Source organism: Trichosurus vulpecula, chromosome 8, assembly GCF_011100635.1.
Source record: "Trichosurus vulpecula isolate mTriVul1 chromosome 8, mTriVul1.pri, whole genome shotgun sequence".
Classification (NCBI taxonomy): Eukaryota; Metazoa; Chordata; class Mammalia; order Diprotodontia; family Phalangeridae; genus Trichosurus; species Trichosurus vulpecula.
Window position 1 is genome coordinate 8,728,417 of NC_050580.1, and position 14,952 is coordinate 8,743,368.

At 43.9% G+C, this 14,952-nt stretch overlaps 1 protein-coding gene across 2 annotated transcripts in view; it reads right to left on the minus strand.

Annotated features, from left to right (window-relative positions):
- Positions 1-14,952, minus strand: part of DOCK1 (dedicator of cytokinesis 1) — a 604,993-nt gene that overhangs the window by 232,066 nt on the left and 357,975 nt on the right. For both annotated transcript variants that reach the window (XM_036734505.1, XM_036734504.1), the window contains exon 28: positions 3,444-3,545. In XM_036734505.1, coding sequence (XP_036590400.1) covers positions 3,444-3,545 — 102 coding nt within the window. The remainder of the gene's footprint in view (positions 1-3,443; positions 3,546-14,952) is intronic.

Genomic DNA, 14,952 nt, shown 5'->3' on the forward strand with positions numbered 1-14,952 from the left:
CTGCAATTCAGAGGGAAAGGTCCCAGGTCATGAGGGGGCAGTCGCAGAGCAGATGGGGAGGCTTCTTCTTCACTTCTAAGGAGGGACCATCTGATAGCACCAACCACTTTGGGGACAGACCTTTCTTTCTTCAGGAGCATTTACAGGCACATGGCTAGGCTGTGTCTCCCCAAGGGTTGATTCTCAGGACCATAGCTGAGGGGCCTGGGATGGAAGCATGGCTGTTCCCAAGGATCTTGGGTTCAAGAGTCTTCACTGGGGTCCAAAAGATGGTGGACAAGGTGGGGGTGATACCTGGCATGTCTGGCCCTCTTGCCTTGTGAATGGCAGTCGATGGGGCTAGCTGGCCACCTCTCACCAGATGATGGCCATCAAGGCTGGCCTAGAAGCAGGAGAGGTGGTCTGGGGGTGGGAGGTACTGTTGCTTCCAGGGATCTTTGGGTTCAAGTCCCACTTCCTACATATACTAGCTGTTTGACGTTGGTTAAGTCCCATAATCTTTGAGTGCTATGGACAGTTCTCTAAGACTATAAGTTACAAAGAAAGTGATAATCTGCATTGATAGAAGGAGTTTTCTCATATGGATATTCCATGTGCCAATAAACTCATAGGTCAACTCCCTCTCCCCAGTACCATACTTTGCACACAGTAGGCTCACTGGGTGAGGTCTTCTTGTGTCAGGATCTTGTGTTTCTATCAGTCTAAAGCCTGAGTCCAGACTACCTTACATACATACACATACACAAACACACACACACACACACACACACACACACTTTAAAGAAATAACGTACAGGACTAGTTTAATTGGGGGAGTGTGTGGTACAAATCACCTTGTGAATTCACAAGGATGAGGAACACTAAGGAAAACAAAGACCAACTAACTCCCTCCCTCCATGCAGACAGAGACCTCCTGCACCTTGAAGGATGCTGAGAAGTTCATGGACAATTATATGTATCAGAGGCACAATTAGAACCCAGGTCATCATGACGCCAGAGCCAGCCTTCTATCCAGAGAACACTTTGTCTTCCTATTGTATTCCTGGTGTTAAATACTCAAAAATCCCTCTAATTATGCCCTTCACCAAGGTTTCCTACCAAGCCAGGATAAGGAGGAAAAGTCTTAGATGTCAGGAGTCAACCCTTATTTTGCTGGCAAGCTTGAGCTCGATGACTCTGTTTTTCCATATGGCAAAACTCACTCGTTCATTATGTCCACTGACCTAAATGTGGTTTAGAGATCTGTTTGAAGATTAAGCCTGAATGATACAGAAATAAAATAATCCTTCATTAATGTGAGGCTTTCAGGGGGAAAAAAAGACAGCAAAGGACCTAAATGGAAATGAGCAGTGAGTCATCAAAGGGATTTGTTCTTTCTGATTTGGTGTAAAACAGATTGGGGGCAGACTGGTATCCTAGGGAATACTGTATGTGCACGGCCCAGAAGCACGCAGACATGTGCAGCACAAACAGGGAAGCTGCCACGCAGGCAGATTGCTGCTGATTGCTATGGGTTCTGACTTATGGTGCCTTTATGGGTAACCCAGTCTACTATTGCTCTTTAGAAAATATTAAGTTAAAGAATAAAGCCAATCACTTTTTTTAAAAATTAAAGGAAAATGATGTAAAAAATAAAACAGAAGCAGCTAGATGGCCTTATGGATGAAGTGCTGGACTTAAATTTAGGGAAACTGGACACATAAACCTGTGTTAGACACTTTCTGTATGACCCTAATGATAAAGATCACGACAATGATGAGAATGATAATGCCTTGCATTACTCATCTGTGTTCTTCTTGGCTCCAAAGACAAGAACTAGGAGAATCAGGTAGAACATCACAGGAACAAAATAGAGGTTCACTATAACTGAAATGTTGCTGACAGTGGGAGTTATCAGAAAGTGGAGTAGGTTGTCATCACGGAGGTAGTGGGTTCCACCTTGAAAATGAGAGATCTTTAAGGAAAAGTAGGATGTCCAATAGATGGGATGGTGTATATGGGACTCTCACTCAGGCAAAGGTTCAACCAGAGGATTTCTGAGCTCCCTTCCACCTCTGAGACTCTGTCACTTGATGAAAAAGAAAGTACTTTCTGACTCCTCAACAAAGTTGGTTCCACAGCAGAGAAATTTAACTGAAATATTCCCCCAACACTCTCTCCCATTGTGACCAGAGTCCCCAGATGGCAGGATCTGAAGTCTAACTTATTCAGGTTGAGGTCAGCACCTAATTGAAGGGACTGAGGCCAACATGTTGGGTGGGTAATTTGCAAAAGGCACTTGCTGTATAGTGATGCAATTTCCAGGTCATTAGGAAAGTAGTGATAAATCCCCCTCTCTTGTAGGGTCCCTAATTAAGTTGTGTCATAGTTGTAGTGAGAACAACTAAAGAACAACAGAAAGAAATGGAGATGAGCTTCAGTCTTTGGAGCTAATTAATAATGCAGGGCCATTTAAAACTGAAAACACACTTGGGCTCCTTCTTACAAGGGGAAATTCTACTCACAAACTAATCACTAGCTACTTTTGATTATCCCTCCTAGCTTCTCCCAAATTCTAAGGTACAGAAAGCACAAATCAATGGCAAGCATGCTGATAGTTAACACCTACTTTAATTAATTGTTTGATTTGTTTGCACCAAACCCTTCTTCTGTTTTACTTTCCCTGCAGCTGAAAAGGAATCACTTTGAAACTCAGCCCTCTCACTCATTGACTTTCCTCCCAGAAGACTCCAGAGAGGGTTCTGAATAAGCAGGTACTTGATGGACTAGGATATCTAAGCAAGAACTGGGGTTCAGGAACATCTGAGAAGGGGCTATGAAGGGGAAAGTAAGCCCTCTTCAGCTCAGCTCAGAGTGCTTTAGTTGTTTTGTGTGTGGCAAATTCTGGGACATAGTCACATTCAAATGGATATTTTTACTATGCTGGCCAAAAGTGGCAGCTCCTTGAGGGCTGGGGACTGTTTGCTTGGTTTTATGTTGTCTCGGGACACTTTGGCTCTGGTACACAGTAGGGGCACAATAAATTAAGGTGGATTCTTTTTCTTACCACTCGAATTCTCCTGCAAGATTACTTTTCTGGACTGTACACTGTAGACCATGGGACAGCAGGCCATGGATGAGCAAAGGTGAAGGTTGATAGCTCCCAAGTGAGCTGTTCCAAATGTCACCATCCAGAGCTGTGACCACAGTGGGGATTCCCTTTGACCCTAGATATTAGCAACATTTTTCAATACCCTGAATCTGTATTTCAATGGACTTGGGAACTATTTCTGGTTTTAGGTCTGCTGCCCTATTCCCTTCCAATTTTGTGAGTACACATTCACTATATTTTTCCCATTTCAAACAGTTACAAAGGCTAAGGCTGTGACTTGAGATGCTAAGGCACATATACCGTCACTCCGCCAGCCCATCTGGTAGGGGCTGAGGGTCCGCAGTGAACTCACCACCACATCAGTCCTCATCTTTCCAAAAGTCTTGATCAGGTGGGCGTAGTGATAATCTTCCATTTGTCTTAGAATCGCTGTCATGCTTGCCACAAAGTTGCCCTGGGAAGGAAACAACCCAGAGAACAAGGTGAGATGAAGTTGAAACTTACAAACAAATCAACATCCAAAGAAAATCAGGCAGAAGCTATCAGCTCCTTCAGTGGGCTCTAATGTGCTAAGTGTATCAGCTTCCATTTCACAGACTCCTCCAGTCCTAGGAGGGGAAAGGCCTTTGAGGCAAGATTACAAGGAAAAACGTTAACACAATCAGAATTCCCCCTCCCCCGATTCTTATTCAAGGAGTGGCTCCTTGATAATGCAAGTTAGGCTCCCAAGCATTCTTAACTTACACATTTTGGCTTTGCAAGACTTGGGATACTTCGAAAGATACAAATGAGGTAAAATTCAAGAAAAATGTATTAAGCACCTATTGCACATTCAGTCTTCCTTTCAGTCACTCCACAAATATGGATTATGCACCTACTACTTGCAGAACACTGGGAAGGGCAGATACAATGCCTCCTGAACACATGATAAGAAGAGAATCAGGCAGTCAGCTAGCATTGAAGAGGTACCCAAAATGTGCCCGGCACCCTGCTAAGTTCACAGAACCAAGATTCAGCAATGGATCCTTTGGCTTCAAACCCAGCATTCTTTCATTATACTATGAAAGTTTAAGACTGCATCTTATTTATTTTTATGCCTCCAATCCTCCTTCTGCTCTCGAGGAACAGAAGACCAGAGAGACTCAGCTCCAGTCCTGAATGGGACAGCGACTCAGGCTGATAAGCCTGACTCAATTGTTTGCTTCCTGTGCCACCCCCCCCCCCCCGACCCCTCCCCTCTTTGGCTCTTTTTTCAGTCAATCAGACATACAGACCACATGCCACAGAACAGGAGTGTGTGCTCAAGCCAGAGAGCCCACTTTGGAAACATACTGAAAGCAAGAGAAGATGGTGCCAGGGAAAAGGCCTCCATGACTTAAGAGTCAAAAACCTCAAGGTTTAGGCTCCAGTTCTGACATTTAATGAGTGATCACTGATGTTTCTCCTCTTGGGGAATCAGATACCTTATCTGTAAAATGAAGGTGAAAACATGCGCCTACCCCTCATAGGGTTCTTAGGAACAAATTGCCCATACAAACCACAATGTGCTATGGACATCTGAGTTATTATTTTTATTATTATGGTCATTGCTGTTGCTACCAAATAAGCCAAAAATAGAATTGAACTCATTTTTCACTTTTTTAAAGACTTGCCATCCAGAAGAGCTAGAAGACAGGGTATGTATCACATCTCTGTTCTCAGCAGTGAGCTAAAAAATAGATGCCTTTTATTTCAAAAAATCTACATTTATCCTCTTTAGGCCAATCTAATAACCTTCACTGCTACCTCAAAAATGAGGAATGTTCCAATTCTCCATAAGAAAAAGACTGATAACTGAGATCTGCGCTCATCAGAATGTAAAGTGGGAGAAAATGGATATCTGGCTGCCTGAGCAGATCAGGAAGAAAGGTAAATGAAACAAGAAGAAAAAGTGAGGACCTAGACAGAAAGCAAAGTTCCAGCTCGAGGTAGGGACAGTGAGGACGCCAATCAGACAAGACTCAATGAGAGTTCTCACCACGGAAAACACCTGAATATTTTAATTCTGGAAACTTGGACTCCAGCTTTGGCTTTGTGCTCCTTACCTGACCGAAGAGTAAATGATTTCCTACATCACGGGTAGGGTTTCACCAAAAATGAACACGGATGTGTTGGGTGTTTCCAGTATTTGTCAATGGAGCCCAACTTAAGTGCGAATTATTCCGAATTGTTTCCTCTCAGATTCACTTTTGAACTGCCAGTTTTTCTCTAACTTTCCTTTAATAAATAGCCAATTTCAATACATCAGTGACTTATGTCTTAATAATAGGGAATATTCTTATGCCAGTAAAGTATTTAAAATCAGACACTGGTCTAGATACTTTGTCTCCATACAACATGCATCTACGCTGCCCTATCATTCCTCGAAGGAACCCTTATGTAAATGGAAAATAGCAATAATCATGAGATGAGGCCCTCACACAAATGGAGCTGAAATGGAAGTGACTGAAGAAGGATTATTGCTGAGGCTCCAGAATGCACCAACTGCGATGTCTGCAGCTAAACACGAACCTTGGAGATAGGTAAAAAACATGGAGAGCTCAAGTTAAGCTAAAAGGATCCTGACCTGAAGCCTCTATGTCCCGTATTCCTTAACATTTTGACAAATGATCCTTGCAGGTAAATGCAAATAATCTCTTTTACTTCAGTAACTGTCATGAAATCGTGGAATATTTCACCTAGAAAATTTACAGAGAAGGAATCTTTCAGATCACCTAGCTCTACACCTTAATTTTACAGATGAGGGAAATTGAGGAAACGATTATCTCCAAGAGGGGCAAAATTTAGGACCAAGACCAGGCATGTGTGTTTAACTGCATTTCTTCTAGAATTGCCAAGAGATTGCTGTGTCAAATACAGTGATGGACAAAGGAAACACAGAAAATGTGCACAGGAAGAAATATAAATTGTCAGTGGCGGTTCATCAGTTATTTAACAAGCATTCATTAAGCACCTACTATGCACCAGTACTATGCTAAGTACTGGATTACAATGGTGGCATTTACACAAAGCTCTGAGGATTGCAAAGCAGCTTCACAAATACTGTGTCAGAATGTCTGTGATGGCAGGTGGGGGATCTTAGCAACCTCACTGTACAGATGAGGAAAGGTTAGGTGATGTGCCCAGGATCCCACATCTAGTAAGCATTTGGTGCAGGAGTTTGGATTTGAACTCAAGTCTTTCTCACTCCCGAGTAAACACTCTGTCCACCATGCCCACAGCTGGCTTGTAGAGAAACTAGCTTGGAAATGCTGTTTGTAAAAAATGGTTTAGGTCATTCTACTCCTCATGGATGGTGAATTATGCAAATCAATTTTCCCAATGTATTGATTGGCTTTGCTGACTGTTCTCTACTTTTTATTTTTTAAAAATAAGTTATTCTAAGGGATGGCTCTTTGGGATCCGGAAACCAAAGGATACAAAGGGAAATTTAGGTGAAATGGAAACAAAAGGGATCAATGCAATCTAATAAAACGCATAAGAAAGAATAAATAAATAAACGTTTTATCTATTTGTTCATTCATTCATTTCTTTGTGCTTTGCCACATTTCCCACAGATCCTTCTCCATCCCAGGGCTTACTTGCACTGATTTCTCTCTCTCTGTCTCTCTCTCTGTCTCTCTCTCTCTGTCTCTCTCTTTCTCTCTCCCCCCCCACATCTGTCTCTGTCTCTCTCTCCCCGCCTCTTCCTTCCTCCCCCTTCTCTGTTTGTCTCTCTCACCCCCCCACCCCCCACCAAGTCAAGTTTGCTTAGTTCAGCTCTTTTAGAAGTTGATTTGAGGCAACCCATTAGGAAATGGACTTTTTTCCCCCCTTTCCATACATTATCCTTCTGAATAATGATACAGGCGATAATGTATGTAACTATGGCCAAGGTGGAATCGATGGTAACCTTCCTAAAATGGTACAGGGCAAGTCCAGAAAGACATTAACTGCTCCTGTCGATTGATTGAATGTAATTCAAAATGAGAGCCCCATTCATGGCCCTGGACTGGTCCCAACAGTTGGCATGCTGCCTCTCTTAAGTGAGAATAAATTTGGAGACCTGTGTCCAAGAAAATTACACATGTTTTTCAGGTAAAAATGTGGATTCCGGTTTGGTGATGAATTGCAGAGAAACATTTCCATTTCAAATGGGTGCACTCCCTCTGCTCCTCAGGTTATGCTTTCTTTTTAGCAAACACTTAAGTTATTACAAGGAGAATCTCATTTGACAATGACTGACGGGACCAAAACAAAAAGAAACCTAGGTATCCAAACCTCATTAGAACTCAAGTCTGCTGTTCACATGAGGAGAAAGAGCTGGCTCCTGGGGCTTTTCCTTAAGTGACTGTCGCTGATATTGTCTCCATGGCACAAATGTCCAGTGTGTCCTGCATTTGCAAACACCAAGCCTAGGGTAGCCAAAGGGGAGAAGTTGTGCAAAAGTTTGTGGATTTATAAAAGTGGTGTGTGAGGGAATAAAAGCCACCGTGCCCGGATTCGTACACCTGCTGCACCTGGATTTCAAATGACTGTAACAAACGTCATTACCCAGTGCAGGTGAACGGCCCAAGCAGCCAGGTGCTAAGCTGCTCTGGTGATGGCGAGTGCTGTCAGGGTTCAGAGAAGCAAGTGGGGAGAAATCAGGGAGTGTGGGAAAATTCCTCAAAATCCAACACATCTGCTAAGAGGAAGGCGCAGTGGCCTCCATTGGGATGCAAAAATCAAACAATCCAGGGCTTCCACTTTTAGAATTGTTACAATTTAATAGAGATGAAAATTCACATAATAAAGAATCTTTGCTAAAATCTCAGACCTGGAAGGGGCCTCAAAGGCATTAGTCCCAACCATAACTGAAAGGGTTACGAAGCCCTTGCTGGAGTAACCTTGCCAAGGCCCTCTTCACCAACCATCTCCATCTTATGGGAAGCTTGGGACGCCACCTCTGGCTCCTATGCTTTGGACTTATCCTTTCAAGGGCAAGACCTCCCTGCAACCTGCCATGTCATCTTCACAGAGATTATCCACCCACACCCTTTGGTGAGCACTGCTTTATGTATTGTCTGAACCAATTAAAATGGAAGCCCTAGAAGGCAGAGGCTGTCTTTGCTTTTGCTTCCAACATGGCAAATAATAAACTCTTAATACATGCTCCATCTCTCCCCCTCTCTCTTCCTCTCCCTCTCCCTCTCCCTCTTCCTCCTACTCCTCCTCCCTCCCTCTCTATCTATATGGAAGAGAATTCCCTCTACAACAAACTGGACAAGTGGTGGTCTAGCCTCTGCCTGAAGACATCCAATGAGGAGCCACCCATGATCTCCTAAGGCTCCTCCTTTCACTTCTGGTCTGTTCTCTTTCTTAATCTCTAATATCTATGAAGAACTACAAAAGGCAAAATGCAACATGGGAAAAGGAGAGATCCGGCCAAAGTCATAGGAAAATTCAAATAGTGTATTGCTAATAATGAAAATGGTAACAGCAATAAGAGCTTGCATTTCTATAACACACTGTTAGACAGATAACACACAGGAGGCACTGGAGGTTTGGACTCCAGCCTCAAACAGGTTCACTCTTGATCTGGTCAGACAAGAAAACAGCTTCAAAGGGGTTAATACTAAACTTTGTTCTAATCTAGTCTTCTCTAACACAGTATTTCCGATAATGGAAGCACCACAACCTCCTACAGCATTCCATAATCACCCTCTCGAAGGGGCTGGTAAGAAGAGAGGACAACTACCCCTATGTATCGATGGGGTCAACAGAGACAGGCACAACTTGGTCATCCTCTAAATCCCCTCAAGCCTCAATGGGGGCCGGTTGAGGCAAATAGACTCCCCCCTCCCAAGCCTTGACGGGGGCCAGTCAAGGCACACAGCATTCCAGCTTGTAATTCAACCATAAAAGTTTCCCAACTCTCTAACTAATGCCCACCTGTTTTAAGGGACATCAGACAAAGAAGGCATATTGCCGGCAATAGCCTCACAAGTTTACATCACCTCATCCCTATATCTTACTGCACAGTCACAGTGGATGTTTACAGTTTCAGCACACATGTTTATGTTATTTATCCTTATATAATGCTGGGCAAGCCTGGTGGAGATGTTTTGAACCATGAACCTGGGAACTCATATGTAATACCTGGGAAACAGAGATTATTATGGCTACAGATCCTGGGAAACTGAAGCCTAAAAAATAATAACCAAAATCTACCTTATACACACTAAAATCCACCTTACTTATGCTAAAATTCACCTTATTGACATACATTCAGGTTTAGAAAATCTTCCCTTGCTGAGCTAGCTCACAACAGCTTTGGGAGGTGGGGATGGTGATGGGACTCCACAGAATGAGACCTCAGTTGGCCGTCTTTCTATTTGACTTTATAGGAGATAATGGAGACAAGAAGCTGGAGGAGGGTGTTGCAACAATCTGCTAGCGGCTGCTGAAGGGGTGTAAGACCCACCAACAACCAGCACACAGAAAGCTGCCAACACAGGTCCTTTTGATCTGCTTTACTAAGGAAAGCAGCTTTAAGGGGGTTAACAATCTTATTTCAATCCAACATATAAATATCATTCACTTAGTTCAGGGGAAAAAGCCAGCACCTTGGACTTCAGAAAAATTACAAATTACAAACATCAACAGACAGACCTTGTCTGATTCAAATCTCAATGCATAGTTACCAGGGTTTAACAAAGACCAAACGTCTGGGTTTACAAGCTGGAGGGCTCTTAACTACAGCTGCCCAGAGTCTCCACATCAGCACACAGCCAAGAGTGAGAGCTCCCACAAATAGCTCTGCTCTCTCTATTTATACACTCTTTAGCCATCATCTGAGCGACCAGAATTTAGGCTCCTACTATTGGCTCTGGTCTTAGCAACTCCCCTTAGGACCCTGAGGGTTCACGCCCACATAGGCTTAGCACCTAAGGAAGACTGAATCAAAGACACCCAACTTAATTGATATTGGGGGGGAAGGCAGGTGTTACAATTATGTTCATTTTACATTTGAGGAAACTGAGGCAAACAAGTTAAGAGATTACCCAAGATCACACAGCTAGGTATCTGAAGCTGCATCTAAACTGAGGTCTTCCTTAATACAGGCCCATTCACTGGGTTCCTTTAGCTGGTTAAAATCCTCATGGCATCCATCTTCAGGATGGAGCTGGCCAGTTTCTTCAGGATTACCTATGCAGTATCCTGGAGGATTCTCCTAGGTGCTCTTAAAGACACATCTGGCTTCCAGGAAACAGGGATATCTAGAAGGTTTTTGAGGCGCAGCAGGCAGGGCCTAAGGAAGAAGACTTGGGTAGTATAAAGGCAAGCACACTGGCACACTCAGGATGGCTGCTAGTGCAGGTTCTTTTATCTACTTTACTAAGGAAAGATAGCTGTTTCAGGGGTCAACAATCTTTTTTAATTACATAATATACAAATAGAGAATAACAGTGAGCAGAGAAATAAAGACCAACAGACAGGGCTCTACTGCCTGAGTCGAAGCTTTACATGCACCAGCGAATGAAGAGAACTTTCACCTCTGAGCAGGCAGGGGAGCTCTGAACATACGGCCACTCAGAGCCTTGACCCAAGAATCACAACATCTGTCTCATAAGTGAGCCCCCCAAAGCAACAGCTCACCTCTCACAATATATACTCTTTAGGCTCAGGGCCTAAATAGAAATTAACAAAAGGTGTGTAAGCCTTCCTCCAAGCAAGCAAGCTTCCCTTAATGGGCTCCACATGAGGCCTATTGATGGGCCGGGAAGATCTTATTCCCGTTAACGTTAGAGGTAGATGAGTGGAGGATGGATGGGTCAGGGACAATGATAATACAGGCCTGAGTAAGAGGGACTCTTATGAATGTGGAGAGGGGAGGCTTGAAGCTACAGATATTGCTAGAAAGGCGTGCCAGCTCCAAGGCTGGAGCTCTCTGCACTAGGCCCCCTAACTCTCTGATCTGGGCGCTTCAGTGGACTACAAGCTCAATATGCTTCCACATGAATTATGATGTGATACATGAGAGAGCAGTCAAGAAACAGAAGGCCATATTAGGTTGCAGTAGGAGATGGTGACATTGTACTAGGCCCTGATTCAACCATGTTGGGAGATTTGTGTTCAGTTTTAGACTGACTTTTTGCAAAGACATTGCTCAGCAGAAGAGAGGGTGGGGAGATTCATCAGGATAGGGACAGTTCTCTGGGTCAGAGAGGAGCCTCTTTTAGAGGAGCCTCTAAAAGGACTTTGGCCTTGAAAAGGCTTGGGGGAGGGAGGCATGAAAGGTCTTGTCAGGTATCTGAAGGGCCCCAGAACAGAGAGCCATAAGCAATGGGTAGAAGCTGCAAAGAGTCAAGTTAGGGCTTGATGCCCCAAATTTCTTCCTCCCTGTGAGAGAGAGCTGTCCCCAAGCAGAAGGGGATGGCAGCCTTGGAAAGGAGCAGAGGCCGGAGGAGCCAGGGATCAGAAAGGACCAGGGAAGCCTGGAAGAGCTCTGGTCCAGCCTGCGGCAGAAGGGGCTGCTGGGGAGTCAGCGTACAGACCCAACAGCCTCTGGGGGCCCTTCCAGCTCGCAGAGTCTACAAAGCACCATAGGATGGGATTTGTCTTGGCATGAGGTTAGCACAGACCACAACATCAGACACACGCAGGAACTTCAGCATTCTCTTTGGCCAGACAATGTTTGTTCTGTGATTTCAGGAGAGTCATTGAATCTCTGTAATCCATTTCCCATCTCAGCAGAGCAGTAATGACCACAGTTATGAATGTCCCCAATATTCCCCTCCAGGTTGATAAAAAGTCCATCAGCAGTATTAAGACATAATGGAAAAGGAGGCCCGAAATAAATTACTCCCTTATTTTTCTCTTCTGATTCCAAAAGCCCAAGAAACAATGAACTCTGGAGCTGAATGATCCTCATTCAGGCAGTCCCTGGCTTGTGGTGATTCGCATTCACAGGGCTGGGCCAATGACTCCCTCTGCTCCAGCTGGCGGGCAGGACAAAATGAACTGAGATCAGTCTAGTTTCTAATGAGCTCTGCAAACGGATGTGAGAGGGCCCCTCTCCAGAGCTCGGAGGACCACCGGGTCATTTGTAACCACATAGGAGCCACTTCCATGCACAGGCTGCTCCCAAACTAGTGCAACACGTTCTTTGCTCACTCTCAAATGTTCCAGTGCTTCCCAGCTCTTTCCTAGAGCCATCTCTAAGCTGAGGCCACCCTGGAACCCCCTCCTAAGGGTGGGCCCTCCTGTTCACAGTCATGATTTGGAACCAGAAGGGACATCCAAGTCACCGAGAGCCAACACGCATTTGTTAAAGCTTATTAGTATGTACCAGGCACCATGCTGAGCAATGGAGAGGCAAAAAGAGACCAAAAAAGCTTTAAAAAGCTTATAAATGCAAGGTGGGAGGGATAAGACATCAATGGGGAGGCAAGCTGGAGGGACAGGCCAAGGAATCAGAATCAGAGCTGGGAGGAGGAGGAGAAGGAAGGGTGGATGGGTAGAATCCTTCCTCAAAATGGAGGCTCCAGGAGGAACCCCCCCAATGAGAGAAGGAGGTTACGGAGGCAGAAAGGCCAGAAGCAAGGAGGAAGGCAGTAGACAATTGGAGGAAAGTCCAGAGAGGTCAGAAAAAAAGCAAAACATAACATCAAATGCAGTGCTTGAAGTGGCCCAGAGGTCTCCCCTAGCAGCTGCCGGGGCTTTACTACCACACGGATCTACTTTGAAAAATGTTAGCCTCTTAACATGACAAAACAGAAAAATTATAAATGCTGGAGAAGATGTAGGAAAATTGGAACACTAATGCATTGTTGGTAGAGTTGTGAACTGATCCAACCATTCTGAAGAGCAATTTGGAACTTTGCCCACAGGGCTATAAAAATGTGCATACCCTTTGACCCAGCAATGCCACTTCTAGGGCTGTATTCCAAAGAGATCACACAAGTGGAAAAAGGACCCATATGTACAAAAATATTTATAGCAGCTCTTTTTGTTGTGACAAAGAACTGGAAATCAAAGGGATGGCCATCAACTGGGGAATGGGTAAACAAATTGTGGTATAATGGAATACTATTGAGCTATAAGAAATGAGGAGCAGGAGAACTTCATAATAACCTGGAAAGACTTAGATGAACTGATGCTGAGTGAGGGCAGCAGAACCAGGAGAACATCATACATGATTACAGACACATGGTATCTGTGATGACTAACTTTGATAGACTTGGCTCTTCTCATCAATGCAAGGTTCTAAGACAGCTCCAAAAGACTCATGATGGAAAAAGTGATTCACATGCAGAGAAAGAATGACGGAGTCTGAATGCAGATGGAAGCAGACTATTTACTCTCTTTCTTTTTTTTTTTTTGTTTGTTTCAGTTTTGTTTCTTCTTTCTCGTGGTTCATTAATTATAATTCTTCTTTACAAGCTGACTATTGTGAAAATATGTTCAGTGCAAAGGCATATGTAGAACCTGTATCAGATTGCATGCCATCTTGGGTGGGGAGGAGGGAGGAGAGAGAGGGAGAGAAAATCTGAAACTCAAAAACTTGAGGAACTGAATGTTGTAAACTAAAAATAAATGAATAAATTTAAAAGAAAGAAAAAAAAAAGAAAAATATTAGCCTCAAAGACAGAGGGGAGAGGGCCAAGTGGAGTAAAAACAGGTTGGGGAGTGAGGGGACAAGGACAGGGGGAGGGGAGAAGAAGAGAATAAGCCCAGGAATACTATTGTGCTATAAGAAATGAGGAGCAGGTGAACTTCATAATAACCTGGAAAGACTTATATGAACTGATGCTGCCTCCATGGCAAGGAAGGAGGCCTGGAGGAGAGGTCAGACTAGACATGACAAAACAGTTTCAGATGAGGCAGCCTTCCTGGGCACCAGGGAACTGCAGCTGGTGTGGGGGATGGGGAAACCCAACTCAGGCTTTCCCACTGGTTTTGTGGAATTAGTCAATCTATCAAGAAATTCATTAACTAACAGAAAGCCAGTTTCCAATACTTTCTGAATCCATATTAAATTCTTTAAAATGGCTCTAAAAGGAATTGGGGCATGTCATCTGCAATTCTTCACTATAGTTACCTGCCCCATTTCTCTCTTTACCCAGCAGACCCATGCACATGCACACACCCATGCACACACATGTACGTATACACTCGTGCACTCACACATGCCCAGATACACACACACACACACACACACACACACACACACACGGATCAAACCTGTGATTTCAATGGCATGGAGAGCTGGTGGAAAAAACTTCCTCTGCCAATCATCTCTCAAGAGTTTAGTAAGAACCTATTGGTCTCCAAGCACTATGCCTGGCACTGGAGACACATACAAAAATGAAAGAATCTCTCCTATCAAGGATTTTATCTTCTACTAAGGAAGGCTGGAAGCAGCATATATGTAAATAAATATACACAGCATATAAATATTTGCTGAATAAACACAAAAGATGAAGAGGGCCTTGTGAAGAAGAATGTGCTTATGCAAGGCATTAAAATGAAGGCAGCTATGAAGAAGGGATGAAGAAGGCATGCTTTCCAGGCATGGGAAATGGTTAATACAAAGGCTTAGAGATGAGAGTTGGAGTCCACATATTAGGAAGGGATAAAATGCCAGAATGAGAAAAACAAAGAAGACGGTGGGGAGCACAATGTCCACTAAGTCTGAAAAATGCGTTGGGGGCAAGATGAATTGGGCTTGAAAAGTCAAGCAGAGGAAATGACATGTTGGGCTCCCGGCAACAGGGAGTCACTAGAATTTTGTGAGCAGGGGAATGTCTGGGTCTGATCTGTAGCCAAGGAAGTGACTTTGGCAGCTGACTTAAGGA